At 57.7% G+C, this 18,770-nt stretch overlaps 1 protein-coding gene across 1 annotated transcript in view; it reads left to right on the top strand.

Moving 5' to 3' along the window:
* LOC121274196 (plexin-B1-like) overlaps positions 1-18,770 on the top strand; it is a 158,580-nt gene that overhangs the window by 94,913 nt on the left and 44,897 nt on the right. The window contains exons 10-18 of the mRNA XM_041181394.1: positions 1,438-1,566; positions 2,031-2,153; positions 3,525-3,618; positions 4,774-4,940; positions 11,070-11,221; positions 12,727-12,832; positions 14,139-14,275; positions 16,780-16,956; positions 17,110-17,260. Coding sequence (XP_041037328.1) covers positions 1,438-1,566; positions 2,031-2,153; positions 3,525-3,618; positions 4,774-4,940; positions 11,070-11,221; positions 12,727-12,832; positions 14,139-14,275; positions 16,780-16,956; positions 17,110-17,260 — 1,236 coding nt within the window. The remainder of the gene's footprint in view (positions 1-1,437; positions 1,567-2,030; positions 2,154-3,524; positions 3,619-4,773; positions 4,941-11,069; positions 11,222-12,726; positions 12,833-14,138; positions 14,276-16,779; positions 16,957-17,109; positions 17,261-18,770) is intronic.

Here is an 18,770-nt window from a genome sequence, read left to right as displayed (position 1 = left end):
AGCGCCGCACTGTCAGAGGGTCAGTGCTGAGGGAGAGCCGCACTGTCAGAGGGTCAGTGCTGAGGGAGCGCCGCACTGTCGGAGGGTCAGTGCTGAGGGAGAGCCGCACTGTCAGAGGGTCAGTGCTGAGGGAGAGCCGCACTGTCAGAGGGTCAGTGCTGAGGGAGCGCCGCACTGTCTGAGGGTCAGTACTGAGGGAGTGCCGCACTGTCGGAGGGTCAGTGCTGAGGGAGTGCCGCACTGTCGGAGGGTCAGTGCTGAGGGAGTGCCGCACTGTCAGCGGGTCAGTGCTGAGGGAGAGCCGCACCGTCAGAGGGTCAGTACTGAGGGAGAGCCGCACTGTCGGAGGGTCAGTACTGAGGGAGCGCCGCACTGTCGGAGGGTCAGTACTGAGGGAGCGCCGCACTGTCAGAGGGTCAGTGCTGAGGGAGAGCCGCACTGTCAGAGGGTCAGTGCTGAGGGAGCGCCGCACTGTCGGAGGGTCAGTGCTGAGGGAGAGCCGCACTGTCAGAGGGTCAGTGCTGAGGGAGAGCCGCACTGTCAGAGGGTCAGTGCTGAGGGAGCGCCGCACTGTCTGAGGGTCAGTACTGAGGGAGTGCCGCACTGTCGGAGGGTCAGTGCTGAGGGAGTGCCGCACTGTCGGAGGGTCAGTGCTGAGGGAGAGCCGCACTGTCGGAGGGTCAGTACTGAGGGAGTGCCGCACTGTCGGAGGGTCAGTGCTGAGGGAGTGCCGCACTGTCAGCGGGTCAGTGCTGAGGGAGAGCCGCACTGTCAGAGGGTCAGTACTGAGGGAGAGCCGCACTGTCGGAGGGTCAGTGCTGAGGGAGAGCCGCACTGTCAGAGGGTCTGTACTGAGGGAGAGCCGCACTGTCAGAGGGTCAGTGCTGAGGGAGCGCCGCACTGTCAGAGGGTCGGTGCTGAGGGAGCGCCGCACTGTCGGAGGGTCAGTGCTGAGGGAGCGCCGCACTGTCTGAGGGGCTCCCTCGAGACTTTGAGTCTGCAAAATGAATTTACGGAACTCCTTGGTGAGGAGAAGCCAGGAGAGGGAGAGAGGGAGAGAGGGAGAGAGCCCGTGATTTGGAAATCCACTTTGAGTTTTATTGACTGTAAGACTTTCAGAGATTTGGCTGATTGAGAAGGTGAGGCCCTGTGATGATGGACATGTCAGCTGGCCAATGACAGCGGTGTTGGGCGGGGCATGAGGTCATGTGATCAACCCTTCCCGAATATTGCAGACCAACCTGACAGAATTGAATTCCCACGTCCCCTGGACAGGATTGTAGGAGCGCCAGGGGCAAGTGATGGGATGGAGACGGATGAAGGGTGATGGGCCGGACTCCGAGTGAGGGTCCCTGCCTCCAGGAGGGGTTGGTGGGTGTGACTGAATACGATTGCCACTCCCTCCGTACTGACCTGTCACTCTCTCCCTGCCCTCAGGACCATGAGGCTGCGATGAGCGGGCCTGACCATTGCCCCTACGTAGAGTGGAAAGAGGGGTCAACGCTGATTCCTGTGGGCCAGGAGAGAACTCTGAAGTTGAGTGGGTGGAACCTGGACCTATTGGAAGTGAGTCTCTGTTGGCGGGGGTGGCGCGGAACATTCCAGAAGCAGCACGATGCCAGCCTCCCCCCCCCATTCCTGTGGCCCTTTACACGTCACACCTTACGATTTCTGTGTCCTCCTCCGTAACCATTCTGAACCCTGATGACGTTGTGATCACTATTCGCCAAAGGCTCCCCACTGTCCAAAAACTTCCCACCTCCGCCACCTCATTCTCCAGAACGGGTTCCAGCAATGGTCCCTTTACCATTGGGCTGGAAAATGTGGATCTAGAAAGTTTTCTAGTACACAATTCAGGCCTCCTCCTCTTAACTCTTTACCTAGTAGGTTTCCAAAAGATACATTAATATCACTAATGATTACCTCAGTCCTAAGCTCTGGAATTCCCTCACTAAACCCCTTCGGGTCTCTTTCCCCCTTTATTATGGCCATTAATAGAGAGAAACATCAACATGTTCCTATTTCTACAGAGCGAGGACCTAGAATATCAGTGCGTACTCGATATGGAGAACTATCTGGTGAAATTGAAAGCAGATGTACAGAGAGATACACGGCATCCTGGAATGTACAATATAACCTGTCAGGCTGCAAAGGTACAATCTGAGATGCAGGTAGGAATAAACACAGAAGAACAGGCCCTGTGAGTGAGTTACAGGCTGGAATCCAATCGAGGGATTCGGGGAGGTTTATATATAGAATAACAGATACCTGGGAGTGAGTTACAGACTGGAATCTAATCGAGGGGTTCGGGGGGGTTTATATATAGAATAACAGATACCCGGGAGTGAGTTACAAACTGGAATCCAATGGAGGGTTTCGGTGGGGTTTATATATAGAATAACAGATACCCGGGAGTGAGTTACAGACTGGAATCTAATCGAGGGGTTCGGGGGGGTTTATATATAGAATACAGATACCCGGGAGTGAGTTACAGACTGGAATCTAATCGAGGGGTTCGGTGGGGTTTATATATAGAATAACAGATACCTGGGAGTGAGTTACAGACTGGAATCTAATCGAGGGGTTCGGGGTGGTTTATATATAGAATAACAGATACCCGGGAGTGAGTTACAGACTGGAATCTAATCAAGGGGTTTGGGTGGTTTATATATAGAATAACAGATACCCGGGAGTGAGTTACAGACTGGATTCTCATCGAGGGGTTCGGGGTGGTTTATATATAGAATAACAGATACCCGGGAGTGAGTTACAGACTGGAATCTAATCGAGGGGTTTGTGGGGTTTATATATAGAATAACAGATACCCGGGAGTGAGTTACAACTGGAATCTAATTGAGGGGTTCGGGTGGTCTATATATAGAATAACAGATACCCGGGAGTGAGTTACAGACTGGAATCTAATCGAGGGGTTCGGGTGGTTTATATATAGAATAACAGATACCCGGGAGTGAGTTACAGACTGGAATCTAATCGAGGGGTTCCGGGGGGTGGGGTTTATATATAGAATAACAGATACCCGGGAGTGAGTTACAGACTGGAATCTAATCGAGGGGTTCGGGGCGGTTTATATATAGAATAACAGATACCCGGGAGTGAGTTACAGACTGGAATCTAATCGAGGGTTTCGGGGTGGTTTATATATAGAATAACAGATACCCGGGAGTGAGTTACAGACTGGAATCTAATCGGGGGGCTCAGGGTGGTTTATATATAGAATAACAGATACCTGGGAGTGAGTTACAGACTGGAATCTAATCGAGGGGTTCGGGGTGGTTTATATATAGAATAACAGATACCCGGGAGTGAGTTACAGACTGGAATCTAATCGAGGGGTTCGGTGGGGTTTATATATAGAATAACAGATACCTGGGAGTGAGTTACAGACTGGAATCTAATCGGGGGTTCGGGGTGGTTTATATATAGAATAACAGATACCCGGGAGTGAGTTACTGGGATTGAATCTTGTCTGAATATTTCTGACTCTGTGTCTTCTTCCTGCACAGTTTCATTATTCAGCTGCGAGAATGGTATATGAAGTCAGTGTTTATGTCCAGACAGGAGGCTCATCCCGAATTGACAGTAGAACAGACTTGACAGGTAAGGGGAGGATTCCTTCATTCTGGGACCAGGGTGTGAATTTTCAGACCTGTCAAAGGGTCAGTGCCGAGGGAGCGCCGCATTGTCGGAGGGTCAGTGCTGAGGGAGCACCGCACTGTCGGAGGGTCAGTACTGAGGGAGCGCTGCACTGTCGGAGGGTCAGTGCTGAGGGAGCGCCGCACTGTCGGAGGGTCAGTGCTGAGGGAGCGCTGCACTGTCGGAGGGTCAGTGCTGAGGGAGCGCCGCACTGTCGGAGGGTCAATGCTGAGGGAGCGCCGCACTGTCGGAGGGTCAGTGCCGAGGGAGCGCTGCACTGTCGGAGGGTCAGTGCTGAGGGAGTGCCGTTCTGTCGGAGTGTCAGTGCCGAGGGAGCGCCGCACTGTCAGAGGGTCAGTGCTGAGGGAGCGCCGCATTGTCGGAGGGTCAGTGCTGAGGGAGCGCCGCACTGTCCGAGGGTCAGTGCTGGGGGAGCGCCGCACTGTGGGAGGGTCACTGCTGAGGGAGCGCCGCACTGTCCGAGGGTCAGTGCTGAGGGAGCGCCGTACTGTGGGAGGGTCAGTGCTGAGGGAGCGCCGCACTGTGGGAGGGTCAGTGCTGAGGGAGTGCCGCACTGTCGGAGGGTCAGTGCTGAGGGAGTGCCGCACTGTCGGAGGGTCAGTACTGAGGGTGCGCTGCACTGTCGGAGGGTCAGTGCTGAGGGAGTGCCGCACTGTCGGAGGGTCAGTGCTGAGGGAGCGCCGCACTGTCGGAGGGTCAGTTCTGAGGGAGTGCCGCATTGTCGGAGGGTCAGTGCTGAGGGAGCCTCGCACTGTCGGAGGGTCAGTGCTGAGGGAGCGCCGCGCTGTCGGAGGGTCAGTACTGAGGGAGCGCCGCACTGTCGGAGGGTCAGTGCTGAGGGAGCCTCGCACTGTCGGAGGGTCAGTGCTGAGGGAGCGCCGCGCTGTCGGAGGGTCAGTACTGAGGGAGCGCCGCATTGTTGGAGGGTCAGTGCTGAGGGAGCCTCGCACTGTCGGAGGGTCAGTGCTGAGGGAGTGCCGCGCTGTCGGAGGGTGGGTATTGGGAGGGTTGGCACTGTGATACTGGGAGGGATTGCCACGCCCCTTTGCCTCCACCCCCACCCCGGACTGTGACCCTCTGTGCTTCTGTCTCCCGCAGTCACCCTCTACGACTGTGCCATCGGCCAATCGGACTGCAGCCGCTGCCAGGTGACTGATGTCAGGCTGGGCTGTGTGTGGTGCGGAGGGGACGTGCCCGCCTGCGTGTACCAGGAGTCCTGCCCGGCGCAGGTGGTACAGAGCTGCCCCCTCCCCAGGATCGAGCAGGTGAGTGTGGAACAGGTTCGACGCCGAGTGAACTATTCGACTGTGGGGGGCATCACAGCCCTGCCCCGATCTCAGGAAACGGGCGGCAGGGGCGTGGGCACTCCAGCCCAGTGCCAACGGATTGGCCCCCTACCTCGGCTGCGCTCTCCATCCCACCCACCCACCCGCCCCTTCCTCGTACCCATTAAAAACCTCTCGGCCCGGGCTGGAGACATGCAGGGATCCGCCGACCCTCCGAGCGAGGGAGCTCCTCCTCACCCCAGGACGACCCCACCCCCCCCACCCTCACGCCCCCCCCCAACCCCCCCTCCACCCTCCGGTGAACATCGCCCCGTCCTACTCGATCTGCCCCTCGTAGGGTGGCCCCCTTGTCACTGTCGTCCGTAAAAGGGGGAAGAGGGTGTCGTAGTGGTATTGTCACTGGGCTAGTAATGCAGAGGTCCAGGCTGATGCCCTGAGAGGGAGGGCGGCACGGGTTCAAATCCCACCCCGGCCGCCGCTGTTGGAATCTAAATTCATTGAATAAAACCTGGGCTTGGAAGCCAGTTTCAGTCACATGAACCCTGAAACTATCATCGAATGTTGTTAAAAAAAAACCCCATCTGGTTCACTAATGCCCCTTTAGGGAGGGAAATCTGCCATCCTTACCCGGTCTGGCCTACACGTGACTCCAGACCCCGCAGCCACTTAACTGCAACCCCCACCCCCCTCCGAAATGGCCCCCCAGCCACAGACACTCGAGTTCAAGAGGCAATTAGGGACGGGTAACAAAAGGCCAGTCCGGCCAGTGACGCCCACACGGAACTCTCCAGCGACCCTCTCTTGCACTCCCCTCTCGGATATGCCTCTCCCACCCCCTCCCCACCCCCCCTCCCCACCAAATCGATAAAGAAACCAGAACTTGGACACAATACCGCTCCACCGTACGAGTTAGGAGGCAGGAGGAGGCCATTCAGCCCCTCGATCCCTGCTCCCCCATTCAATAAGATCACGGCTGATCGGACTGTAACCTCAACCCCATGTTCCTGACCATCCCCGATAACCTCTCACCCCCCCCCCTTGTTAATCAGGAATCTATCCACCTCTACCTTAGATATATTCCACCTTTTGAGGAAGAGTGGTCCAAAGACTCACGACCCTCAGAGAGAATAAATTTCTCCTCATCTCTGTCTTAAACGGGTGACCCCTTATTTTTAAACAGTGACCCCCAAGTTCTAGATTCTCCCTCAAGAGGAAACATGCTCTCCACATCCAGCCTGTCAAGTCCCCTCAGGATCTTAAAGGTTTCAATCAAGTTGCCTCTCACTCTTCTAAACTCCAGCGATACAAGCCCAGCCTGTCCAGCCTTCCTTCATTAGACAACCCTCCCATTCCAGGTATTAGTCTGGTGAACCTTCCCTGACCTGCTTCCAACCCATTGACATCCTTCCTTACAGAAGGAGACCAGCACTGTACACAGGACTCCAGATGTGGTCTCACCAGTGCCCTGTACAACTGAAACATAACCTCCCTACTTCTGTACACTTGCCATTTTAACACTCCACCCTGCTCTCTTGCCCACATGTCTGTCCTTGGCTTGCTGCATTGTTCCAGTGAAGCCCAACGCAAACTGGAGGAACAACACCTCATCTTCCGACTCGGCACTTTACAGCCTTCTGGACTGAATATTGAGTTCAACAACTTTAGATCATGAACTCTCTCCTCCATCCCCTCCCCCTTTCCGATCCCCCCCCTTTTCTCCAATAATTTATATAGATTTTTCTTTTCCCACCTATTTCCATTATTTTAAATGTATTTCCACCCATTGTTTATCTCTACCTTTTATGTCCTTTTAGTCTTATTTCACCCCACCCCCACTAGGGCTATCTGTACCTTCACACCACCCCCACTAGGGCTATCTGTACCTTCACCCCACCCCCACTAGGGCTATCTGTACCTTCACCCCACCCCCACTAGGGCTATCTGTACCTTCACCCCACACCACCCCCACTAGGGGTATCTGTACCTTCACCCCACCCCACCCCCACTAGGGCTCTCTGTACCTTTCCCCCACCCCCACCAGGGCTATCTGTACCTTCACCCCACCCCCACTAGGGCTATCTGTACCTTCACCCCACCCCCACTAGGGCTATCTGTACCTTTCCCCCACCCCCACTAGGGCTATCTGTATCTTCACCCCACCCCCACTAGGGCTATCTGTACCTTTCCCCCACCCCCACTAGGGCTATCTGTACCTTCACACCACCCCCACTAGGGCTATCTGTAACTTCACCCCACCCCCACTAGGGCTATCTGTACCTTCACCCCACCCCCACTAGGGCTATCTGTACCTTCACCCCACCCCCACTAGGGCTATCTGTACCTTCACCCCACCCCCACTAGGGCTATCTGTACCTTCACCCCACCCCCACTAGGGCTATCTGTACCTTCACCCCACCCCCACTAGGGCTATCTGTACCTTCACCCCACCCCACCCCCACTAGGGCTATCTGTACCTTCACCCCACCCCACCCCAACTAGGGCTATCTGTACCTTCACCCCACCCCCACTAGGGCTATCTGTACCTTCACCCCACCCCCACCCCCACTAGGGCTATCTGTACCTTCACCCCAGACCACCCCCACTAGGGCTATCTGTACCTTCACCCCACCCCACCCCACCCCCACTAGGGCTATCTGTACCTTGCTCGCCCTGCTTTCTACCCTTAATTAGCACATTCCTTTTGATAATATCACCACCTTCAACACCTCTTTGTCCTTTTGGCTGTGACATCTTTTGGTTATCTCCACCTATCACTGGCTGCTTGTCCCAACCAGCCCCCACCCCTTAAACCAGCCTATATTTCACCCCTCTCCTATTTTTCCTTAGTTCTGTTGAAGAGTCACACGGACTCGAAACGTTAACTGTGTCCCTCTCCGCAGAGGCTGCCAGACCCGCTGAGTTTTTCCAGCTACTTTTCATTTTTGTTTTGGATTTCCAGCATCCACAGTCGTTTTGCTTTTATCTCCCGACTTTTGCGTTCAATTCTCCTCACAATAAACACTGACATTCGATTAGCTCTCCCGATTACCCGCCTATTGGCTCTCTGCGTAGCTGTAGGCCGACTTGGGAGGGTTCCCCCTCACTCCGAGTGCCGGTCACTCCCCCTTTGTAAAGAAGACAGGGAAAAGCTGACAGTTCCTCACCTCGTCCTAGATCGCCTGGCTCCCTGCTCTGTCAAAACGCTCCCCTCCTCCCCACCCCGCAGCCCCCCATATCCCTCAATATCTTTAATAACTAGAAATCTACCGACCTCTGTCTTGAACGTAACTCGGTGACCGAACCTCCACGGCCTCCGGGGTGGAGAATCCCAAAGATTCACCAACCCTCCGAGTGAAGAGATTCCTCCCTATCTCGCTCCTAAATGGCCGGCCCCTTATTCTGAGACTGTTCCCCCCCCCACCCCACTCACCCCCTCCAGCCGGGGGAAACATCCTCCCTGCATCTCCCCTGTCGAGCCCAGTGAGAATAAATTTCAGTGAGATCCCCTCTCGTTCTTCGAATCTCTAGAGAGCGCGGGCCCAGTCTCCTCAATCTACCCTCACAGGACAGTCCCTCCATCCCAGGGATTCGTCTGGGGAACCTCCGCTGCACTCCCTCTACGGCAATAATATCCTCCCTTAGGTAAAGGGGGACCCAAACTGTCCACACTACTCCAGGTGCTGTCTCGCCAAGGCTCTCCATACAATTGCAGCGAGACATCTTCACCCCTGTACTCAGACCCCCCCCCATCACAATGATGGCCGGACACATCACTCGCCTTCCTAATCGCTGGCTGCAAGAAGGAAGGAGCAGCCCCCTCCCCGAACCCCCTTTCTCACCAAACCCGCAGCAGTTCCACTCTGTAACTGGCGGTGGCGCTGTAGTAATGTCGCTGGGCTGGTCATCCAGAGGGTAACACTCTCGGGACCCGGGTCCGAATACTGCCACGGAATTTGAATTCAACAAAGATCTGGAACGAGCAATGGGCGGGCTGGTGGTGGTGGTGGTGGTGGGGTGGGTGGGGAACATGTCTGGCCAATGCCGTGACCCCTCCCCTTGACGTGTCGCCAGGACAGTTAACATATTGGCTTCCCTATCCGGCTCTCCAATGGTGCGTGGGGGGTGGGGGGGATGGGGAAGGGTGGGTTGGGGGGGATGGGGCTGTCTGAGGTTCCGCCAATGACGCGTCTGGCCAACCCTGTGACCCCTCATCTAGACATGTCGCCGGGACAGTTAACAGATTGGCTCCCCCATCCGGCTCTCCTATGGTGGGTAGGGGGTGGGGGGATGGGGAAGGGTGGGTTGGGGAGGTGGGGCTGTCCGAGGTTCCACCAATGATGCCTCTGGGCAACTCTGTGACCCCTCCCCTCGACGTGTTGCCGGGACAGTTAACAGATTGGCTCCCTCATCCAGCTCTCTTATGGTGTTGGGTGGTTTGGAGGGGGTGTGTTGGGGGGTGAGGGGGGTTGGTTGGGGGGTGGTGGGGTTGGGTGGGGGGGGTGGGTGGGTGGGGAGGTGGCGGGGGGGATGGGAAAGGGTGGTTTGTGGGGGTGGGGCTGTCTGAGCCTCCATCAATGACGCATCTGGCCAACCCTGTGACCCCTCCCCTCGACGTATCGCCGGGACAGTTAACAGATTGGCTCCCCCACTTGACTCGCCTATGGCGGGGGGGGGAGGGGGTAAGGGGAAATGTGGGTTGGGGGGGTGGGGCTGTCCGAGGTTCCGCCAGTGATGCGTCTGGCCAACCCTGTGACCCCTCCCCTCGACGTGTCGCTGGGACAGTTAACAGATTGGCTCCCCCACTCGACTCTCCTATGGGGGGGGATGGGGGAGGGGGGGATGGGGAAGGGTGGGTTGGGGGGGTGGGGCTGTCCGAGGTTCCGCCAGTGATGCGTCTGGCCAACCCTGTGACCCCTCCCCTCGATGTGTCGCCGGGACAGTTAACAGATTGGCTCCCCCACTCGACTCTCCTATGGGGGGGGATGGGGGAGGGGGGGATGGGGAAGGGTGGGTTGGGGGGGGTGGGGCTGTCCGAGGTTCCGCCAGTGATGCGTCTGGCCAACCCTGTGACCCCTCCCCTCGACGTGTTGCCGGGACAGTTAACAGATTGGCTCCCCCATCTGGCTCTCCTGTGGGTGGGGAGAGGGGGGGATGGGGAAGGGTGGGTTGGGGGGGGTGGGGCTGTCCGAGGTTCCGCCAGTGATGCGTCTGACCAACCCTGTGACCCCTCCCCTTGACGTGTCGCTGGGACAGTTAACAGATTGGCTCCCCCACTCGACTCTCCTATGGGGGGGGATGGGGAAGGGTGGGTTGGGGGGGTGGGGCTGTCCGAGGTTCCGCCAGTGACGCGTCTGGCCAACCCTGTGACCCCTCATCTAGACGTGTCGCCGGGACAGTTAACAGATTGGCTCCCCCATCTGGCTCTCCTGTGGGTGGGGAGAGGGGGGGATGGGGAAGGGTGGGTTGGGGGGGGTGGGGCTGTCCGAGGTTCCGCCAGTGATGCGTCTGACCAACCCTGTGACCCCTCCCCTCGACGTGTCGCCGGGACAGTTAACAGATTGGCTCCCCCACTCGACTCTCCTATGGGGGGGGATGGGGAAGGGTGGGTTGGGGGGGTGGGGCTGTCCGAGGTTCCGCCAGTGATGCGTCTGACCAACCCTGTGACCCCTCCCCTCGACGTGTCGCCGGGACAGTTAACAGATTGGCTCCCCCACTCGACTCTCCTATGGGGGGGGATGGGGAAGGGTGGGTTGGGGGGGTGGGGCTGTCCGAGGTTCCGCCAGTGATGCGTCTGACCAACCCTGTGACCCCTCCCCTCGACGTGTCGCCGGGACAGTTAACAGATTGGCTCCCCCACTCGACTCTCCTATGGGGGGGGATGGGGAAGGGTGGGTTGGGGGGGTGGGGCTGTCCGAGGTTCCGCCAGTGACGCGTCTGGCCAACCCTGTGACCCCTCATCTAGACGTGTCGCCGGGACAGTTAACAGATTGGCTCCCCCGTCTGGCTCTCCTGTGGGTGGGGAGAGGGGGGGATGGGGAAGGGTGGGTTGCGGGGTCGGATTATCCACGGCTCCGACAATGACGGGCTCTCCCTCCTCTCCCTCCGCAGGTCTGGCCGCTCACAGCTCCGCCCGAGGGCGGGGTCTCACTCACCATCACCGGGACAGACCTGGGACAGAGAGTCACCGATATCGAGCACGGGGTAGAGGCAGCCGACCTGCCTTGCATCGTCGATCCCACCAAATATCGAGCCTCCGCCAGGTGCTTGTGGGGGGGGGTCTGGAACATCCCGGGAATAGCGGACGGACGCTGGACAAACTGTATTCCTACAGCGGCTCCAAAACCTCCCCCCACCCCACTCCCCAAAGGAGGCTGACAGGGCCAATTATCAAATAAAATCAGGCCCTGGAGCACAGGGGGAGGTATCAGGGACAGGAGAGCCAAGATTCAGTCATAGGGGTCGTGTTTAAGGAGCGTCCTAAAGGAGGAGAGAGAGACACAGAGAGAGAGAGAGAGACAGAGGCAGAGAGAGAGAGAGAGACAGAGAGGCAGAGAGAGAGAGACAGACAGAGATAGAGAGAGCCAGAGAGAGAGAGAGACAGGGACAGAGACAGGGCCAGAGACAGAGAGAGAGAGACAGAGAGAGAGAGAGAGAGAGACAAGAGACAGAGAGAGAGAGACAGAAAGAGAGAGAGACAGAGAGAGAGAGATAGAGAGAGAGAGAGAGAGACAGAGAGAGAGAAAGAGGCAGAGAGACAGACAGAGAGAGACAGACAGAGAGAAAGAGAGAGACAGAAAAAGAGAGAGAGAGACAAGAGACAAACAGAGAGACAGACAGACAGAGAGAGATAGAGAGAGAGAGACAGAGAGAGGCAGAGAGAGAGAGAGACAGGGACAGAGACAGAGAGAGACTGACAGCGAGAGGCAGAGGCAGAGAGAGGCAGAGAGAGAGACAGAGAGAGACAGACAGAGAGAGAGACAGAGAGACAGAGAGATAGGTGACAGAGAGAGACATAGAGAGAGAGACAGACAGAGAGAGACAGAGAGATATAGAGGCAGAGAGAGAGACAGGGACAGAGACAGAGAGAGACAGAGCGAGAGACAGAGGCAGAGAGAGACAGGGACAGAGAGAGAGACATAGAGAGAGAGAGACACACAGAGAAAAAGAGACAAGAGACAGACAGAGAGAGAGAGAAAGAGACAAAGAGAGACAGAAAGAAACAGAAAGTGAGAGACAGAGAGAGAGAGACAGAGACAGAAAGAGACACAGAGAGAGAGAGAGAGAAACAGAAAGTGAGAGACAGAGAAAGAGAGGGGGAGAGAGAGAGACAGAGACAGAGAGAGAGAGACAGAGAGAGGTGGAGAGGTTTAGGGAGGGAATTCCAGAGCTCAGGGCCCCCCCCCAGGCAGCTGAAGGCCCAGCCGCCAATGGTGGAGCGATGGGAATCGGGGGATGGTCAAAAGGCCGGAATTGGAGGAGCGCGGAGATCTCGGAGGGTTGTAGGATGGTTACAGAGATAGGGAGGGGTGTAGGGTCTGGAGGAGGTTACCGAGATAGGGAGGGGTGTAGGGGCTGGAGGAGGTTACAGAGACAGGGAGGGGTTGTAGGGGCTGGAGGAGGTTACAGAGATAGGGAGGGGTGTAGCAGCTGCAGGAGGTTACAGAGATAGGGAGGGGTGTAGGGGCTGGAGGAGGTTACAGAGAGTGGGGGATGTGACATGGTGAGGTGTTTAAACTGACTGTTTTGCGCTCCCTCCCTCTGCCAGGGTTGTGTGCACAGTGTCTGCGAGCGACAGGGAGTTATCGGGACCAGTGAAGGTCACAGTGAAAGGCAGAGCTCCAGTCATCTCGAGCCACACATTCACATACCAGGTGGGTGGTTACATTACCCAGTTTCCATCGGGTGATCCCAACGCATTTCCCGAATTCCTTCCCAGTATCTGGGTTCAAGGTTAACCAGCTCCCAAACCCCTCACAACCAATGAGGGAGTCTATTCCTAAGCAGACAGTCTGCACAGCAAGATCCCAGCCACGTGATAATGACCCAGGCCAGCTTTTTTTTTTTTAGTGTTGTTGGTTGTGGGATAAACATCGGCCGCAGGACACCGGGGAGATCTCACCCCCCTACCCCCAGCCCACCCCTCTTCCAATAGTGGCCCTGGGGTCGTTTATACCCACCGGAGAGGGCAGATGCGGCGCTCCCTCAGCGCTGACCCTCCGACAGTGCGGCGCTCCCTCAGCGCTGACCCTCCGACAGTGCGGCGCTCCCTCAGCGCTGACCCTCCGACAGTGCGGCGCTCCCTCAGCACTGATCCTCCGACAGTGCGGGGCTCCCTCAGCGCTGACCCTCCGACAGTGCGACGCTCCCTCAGCGCTGATCCTCCGACAGTGCGGCGCTCCCTCAGCGCTGACCCTCCGACAGTGCAGCGCTCCCTCAGCGCTGATCCTCCGACAGTGCGGCGCTCCCTCAGCGCTGATCCTCCGACAGTGCGGGGCTCCCTCAGCACTGACCCTCCGACAGTGCGGCGCTCCCTCAGCACTGACCCTCCGACAGTGCGGCGCTCCCTCAGCACTGACCCTCCGACAGTGCGGCGCTCCCTCAGCGCTGATCCTCCGACAGTGCGGGGCTCCCTTAACACTGAGCCTCTGACAGTGCGGCGCTCCCTCAGCGCTGATCCTCCGACAGTGCGGGGCTCCCTCAGCACTGACCCTCTGACAGTGCGGGGCTCCCTCAGCGCTGACCCTCCGACAGTGCGGCGCTCCCTCAGCGTGACCCTCCGACAGTGCGGGGCTCCCTCAGCGCTGACCCTCCGACAGTGCGGCGCTCCCTCAGCACTGACCCTCCGACAGTGCGGCACTCCCTCAGCACTGACCCTCCGACAGTGCGGCGCTCCCTCAGCACTGACCCTCCGACAGTGCGGTGCTCCCTCGGCACTGACCCTCCGACAGTGCGGCGCTCCCTCAGCACTGACCCTCCGACAGTGCGGCACTCCCTCAGCACTGACCCTCCGACAGTGCGGCGCTCCCTCAGCACTGACCCTCCGACAGTGCGGCGCTCCCTCAGTACTGACCCTCCGACAGTGCGGCGCTCCCTCAGCACTGACCCTCCGACAGTTCAGGTTTGTGATTGGTCGGTGAGCTGCCTTCTGTCCAGTGATTGGATTGTTTGTTTGTATAGGAACCCGAGCCCAACTCCCTCTCTCCGACCAGAGGGCCACTTGCTGGTGGGACCACACTGACTCTCCGAGGATCCAAGTTACTGACGGGCAGTCAGAGTGATATCAGTGTGTTTGTGGGAGACCTCCCCTGTTACATGTACGTACCCCTCACAGTCCCTGTATCTCATCTTTCACTTTCTACAGCTCCTTTCACACTCCCTCTCTCCCTGCACACCAATTCACGCTCTCTCGCTGTCTCCTTATCTCCCTTACACTTTCTCTCCCTCTGTCTCCCTCTTGCTCTCTCTCTCTCTGTCTCTCTCACTTTCTGTCTCTCTGCCTCTCTCTCTCTGTCTCTCTCACTTTCTGTCTCTCTGCCTCTCTCTCTCTGTCTCTCACTTTCTGTCTCTCTGCCTCTCTCTCTCTGTCTCTCTCACTTTCTGTCTCTCTGCCTCACTCTGTCTTTGTCTCTCTCCCTATCTCTCTTTATTTCTCTCCCCTTCCCTCCATCTCTGTACCCCTCTCTTTCTATCTCTCTCTTTCTCTTTCTCTGTGTCACTCTCACTCCCTGTCTCCCTCTCTCTTACTCACTCTCTGTCTCTCTCTCTTTGTCTCTCTCTCTCTGTCTCTCTCTCAGTTTCTCTCCCTCCCTCTCTGTCTGCCTGTCACTTTCTGTGTATCTCTTTTCTCTGCCCCTCTTTGCATCCCTCTCCTATCTCTCTTTGTCTGTCTGCCTCTCTCTTTCTGTCACTCTCATGGTGTCTCTCTTTCTGTCTCAATCTCTTTCCCTCTCTCTCTGTCTGTCTCTCTCCCTTTCTCTCTCACTCTCTCTCTGTCTGTCTCTCTCCCTCCGTCCCTTTCTCCCTTTCTCTCTCTCTCTCTATCCCTCTCTCTCTCGCCCTCTCTCTCTCTTTCTCTCCCCTTCTCTCTCTCCCCCTCTCTCTCTCCCTCTCTCTCTCTCTGTATCTCTCTCTCTCTGTCTCCCTCTCCCTTTCTCTCTCGCTCTCTCTGTCTGTCTCTCTCTCTCCCTTTCTCTCTCTGTCTCTCTCTCCCTCTCTCTCTCTCCCTCTCTCCTTCTCCGTCTCTCTCTCTCTCAGTCTCTCTCTCTCTGTCTCTCTCTATCTCTCTCTGTCTCTCTCTGTCTCTCTCTCTGTCCCCCTCTGTCTCTGTCTCTCTCTCTCTCCCTCTCTCTCCCTCTCTCTCTCTCGATCTCTCTGTCTCTCTCTGTCTCTCCATCTCTCTCCCTCTCTCTCCCTCTCTCTCTCTCGATCTCTCTCCGTCTGTCTCTCTCTCTCTCCCTTTCTCTCTCTGTCTCTCTGTCTCTCTCTCCCTCTCTCTCCCTCTCTCTCCCTCTCTCTCTCTCCCATGCTCTCTCTCCCCCTCTCTTTCTCCCCCTCTCTCCCTCTCTCTTTCACTCCCTCTCTCTGTCTATCTCTCTCCCTCTCTCTCTCTCTCCGTCTCTCTCTCTCTCTCTGTCTCTCTCTCTGTATCTCCCTCTCTCTCCCTCTCTCTCCCTCTCTCTCCCTCTCTCTCTCTCGATCTCTCTGTCAGTCTCTCTCTCTGTCTCTCCCTCTCTCTCCCTCTCTTTCTCTTTCTCCCCCTCTCTCTCTCCCTCTCTTTCTCTGTATCTCTCTCTCTCTCTCTCTCCCTTTCTCTCTCGCTCTCTCTCTGTCTGTCTCTCTCTCTCCCTTTCTCTCTCCCTCTCCCTCTCTATCCCTCTCTCTCTCTCCCCTTCTCTCTCTACCCCTCTCTTTCTCCCTCTCTCTCTCTCTCTCTCTATCTCTCTCTCTGTCTCTCTCTATCTCTCCCTCTCTCTCTCTCGATCTCCCTCTCTGTCTCTCCCTCTCTCTCTCTCGCTCTCTCTCTGTCTGTCTCTCTCTCTCCCTTTCTCTCTCCCTCTCTCTCTCTCCCCCTCTCTTTCTCCCTCTTACTCTCTGTCTCTCTCTCTATCTCTCTCTCTGTCTCTCTCTATCTCTCCCTCTCTCTCTCTCGATCTCCCTCTCTGTCTCTCCCTCTCTCTCTCTCGATCTCTCTCTCAGTCTCTCTCCCTCTCTCTCCCTCTCTTTCTCTCTCGCCTTCTCTCTCTCTTTCTCCCCCTCTCTCTCTCCCTCTCTCTCTCTGTATCTTTCTCTCTCTCTCTCCCTTTCTCTCTCGCTCTCTCTCTGTCTGTCTCTCTCTCTCCCTTTCTCTCTCCCTCTCTCTCTCTCCCCCTCTCTTTCTCCCTCTTACTCTCTGTCTCTCTCTATCTCTCTCTCTCTGTCTCTCTCTCTCTCTCTCCCTCTCTCTCTGTCTGTCTCTGTCTCTCTCTATCTCTCTTTCTCTCTCTCTGTCTCTCCCTCTTTCTGTCTCTCTCTCCACCTCTCCCTCTCTCTCTCCCTCTTCTCTCCCCCTCTCTCTCTCCCTCTCTCTCTCTCTGTCTCTCCCTCTCTCCCTCCCTCTCTCTGTCTCTCCCTCTCTCTGTCTCTCTCTCTCTGTCTCTCCCTCTCCCCCTCTCTCTCCCTCTGTCTCTCCCTCTCTCTGTCTCTCCCTCTCCCCCTCTCTGTCTCTCTCTGTCTCTCCCTCTCTCTCTCTGTCTTTTCCCCCCCCCCTCTCTCTCTCTGTCTCTCCCTCTCTCTCTCTCTGGGTGTTTTACTGATGACAATCTGTCTCTGAGTATTACAGAGTGGGGAATGTGGAGTTTGACCAGTTGCACTGTCGGACCAGCCCCTCTAACCAGACCGTGGAGCTGCAAGTGTCGGTGAAGTACGGACAGGCGTGGAAGGTTCTGGAAAACGTGGTGTACGAGTACACCAGCAACCCACAGTTAACAGGAGCCAAGCCAACCAGCAGCTACATTGGGTGAGAGAAGGCGGCTTTACTGAGAGTGCAGACAGGTTGTGTACACAGTTGCTGCTGACAGATCGAGGGGAAGGGGGGGGTGGGGTGTGAGGCGAGGGGCATGGGCACCGAGGAGGAGGGGGATTGACCATTCGCTCCTGTCTCTCTCCCCAGGGGGGGACGGGCGATCCACGTCCACGGCCAGGATCTGACCATCGTCCAGCTTCCCCGACTGCAGGTCTGGCTGGATCCCAGCGTCCGAGAGAGGAGGGAGGAGGGGAGGACATCCCAGCCCATCTCCGAGACCACCTCGCAGGGCAGACAGGTACGGAGGGCAGGAGATGGTCCGGGGAGAGACGGAACCCCCTCCGACACTACACCCCTCCCCCGTAACCCCCTCCAACACTACACCCCTCCCCCCGTAACCCCCTCGGACACTACTCCCCTCCCCTGTAACCCCCTCAGAAACTACACCAATCCCCCTTAACCCCCTCTGACACTACACCCCTCCCCCCATAACCCCCTCCGACACTACACCCCTCCCCCGTAACCCCCTCCGACACTACTCCCCTCCCCCCGTAACCCCCACGGACACTACTCCCCTCCCCCGTAACCCCCTCCGACATTACACCCTTCCCCCGTAACCCCCTCCAACACTACACCCCTCCCCCCGTAACCCCCTCGGACACTACACCCCTCCCCCCGTAACCCCCTCGGACACTACACCCCTCCCCCCCTAACCCCCTCGGACACTACACCCCTCCCCCCGTAACCCCCTCGGACACTACACCCCTCCCCCCGTAACCCCCTCGGACACTACTCCCCTCCCCCGTAACCCCCTCGGACACTACTCCCCTCCCCCGTAACCCCCTCAGAAACTACACCAATCCCCCTTAACCCCCTCCGACACTACACCCCTTGCCCTGTAACCTCCTCCGACATTACACCCCTCACCCCGTAACACCCTCGGACACTACTCCCCTCCCCCGTAACCCCCCCCGGACACTACACCCCTCCCTATCCCTGTAACCCCGTCCGACCCTACAACCCTCCCTATCTCTGTAACCTCCTCCAGCCCCTACACCCCTCCCTATCTCTGTAACCCTCCTACAACCCTCCGAGATCTCTGCGCTCCTCCAATTCCGGCCTCTTGACCATCCCCCGATTCCCATCGCTCCACCATTGGCGGCCGGGCCTTCAGCTGCCTGGGGGGGGCCCTGAGCTCTGGAATTCCCTCCCTAAACCTCTCCACCTCCTCCACCTCTCTCTGTCTCAACTCTTCCAAGATGGTCCTTAAAACCGACCTCTGTGACTGAGTGTTCATGAGGAAAATGAGATGCGGTGAGGGGGATGGGGGAGGGTGAGAGGGGAGTGGGGGAGGGGGAGGGGTATGGGGGGAGGGGGAGTGGGGGAGTGGGGGGGGGCGGTGGGGAGGGGAGGGGGGGATGGGGGAGGGTGAAGAGGATGGGGGAGGGGGATGGGGAGTGGGGGGGAGTGGGGGAGGGGGGAGGGGGAGGGGGGAGTGGGGGAGGGGGGAGTGGGGGAGGGGGAGTGGGGGAGGGGGAGAGGTGGGGGGGAGGGCGGAGTGGGGGAAGTGGGGGGAGGGGGATGGGGGGGAGGTGGAGTGGGGGAGGGGGGGATGTGAGTGGGGGAGGTGGAGTGGGGGAGGTGGAGTGGGGGAGGGGGGAGTGGGGGAGGTGGAGTGGGGGAGGGGGAGTGGGGGAGGGGGAGTGGGGGAGGGGGGGATGTGGAGTGGGGAGGGGGATGGGGGGAGGTGGAGTGGGGGAGGTGGAGTGGGGGAGGTGGAGTGGGGGAGGTGGAGTGGGGGAGGTGGA

The sequence above is a fragment of the Carcharodon carcharias genome (assembly GCF_017639515.1).
Source record: "Carcharodon carcharias isolate sCarCar2 chromosome 35 unlocalized genomic scaffold, sCarCar2.pri SUPER_35_unloc_15, whole genome shotgun sequence".
Taxonomy (NCBI): domain Eukaryota; kingdom Metazoa; phylum Chordata; class Chondrichthyes; order Lamniformes; family Lamnidae; genus Carcharodon; species Carcharodon carcharias.
Note: the sequence above shows the minus strand (reverse complement) of the source record. Positions and strands in the feature narration are given on the sequence as shown.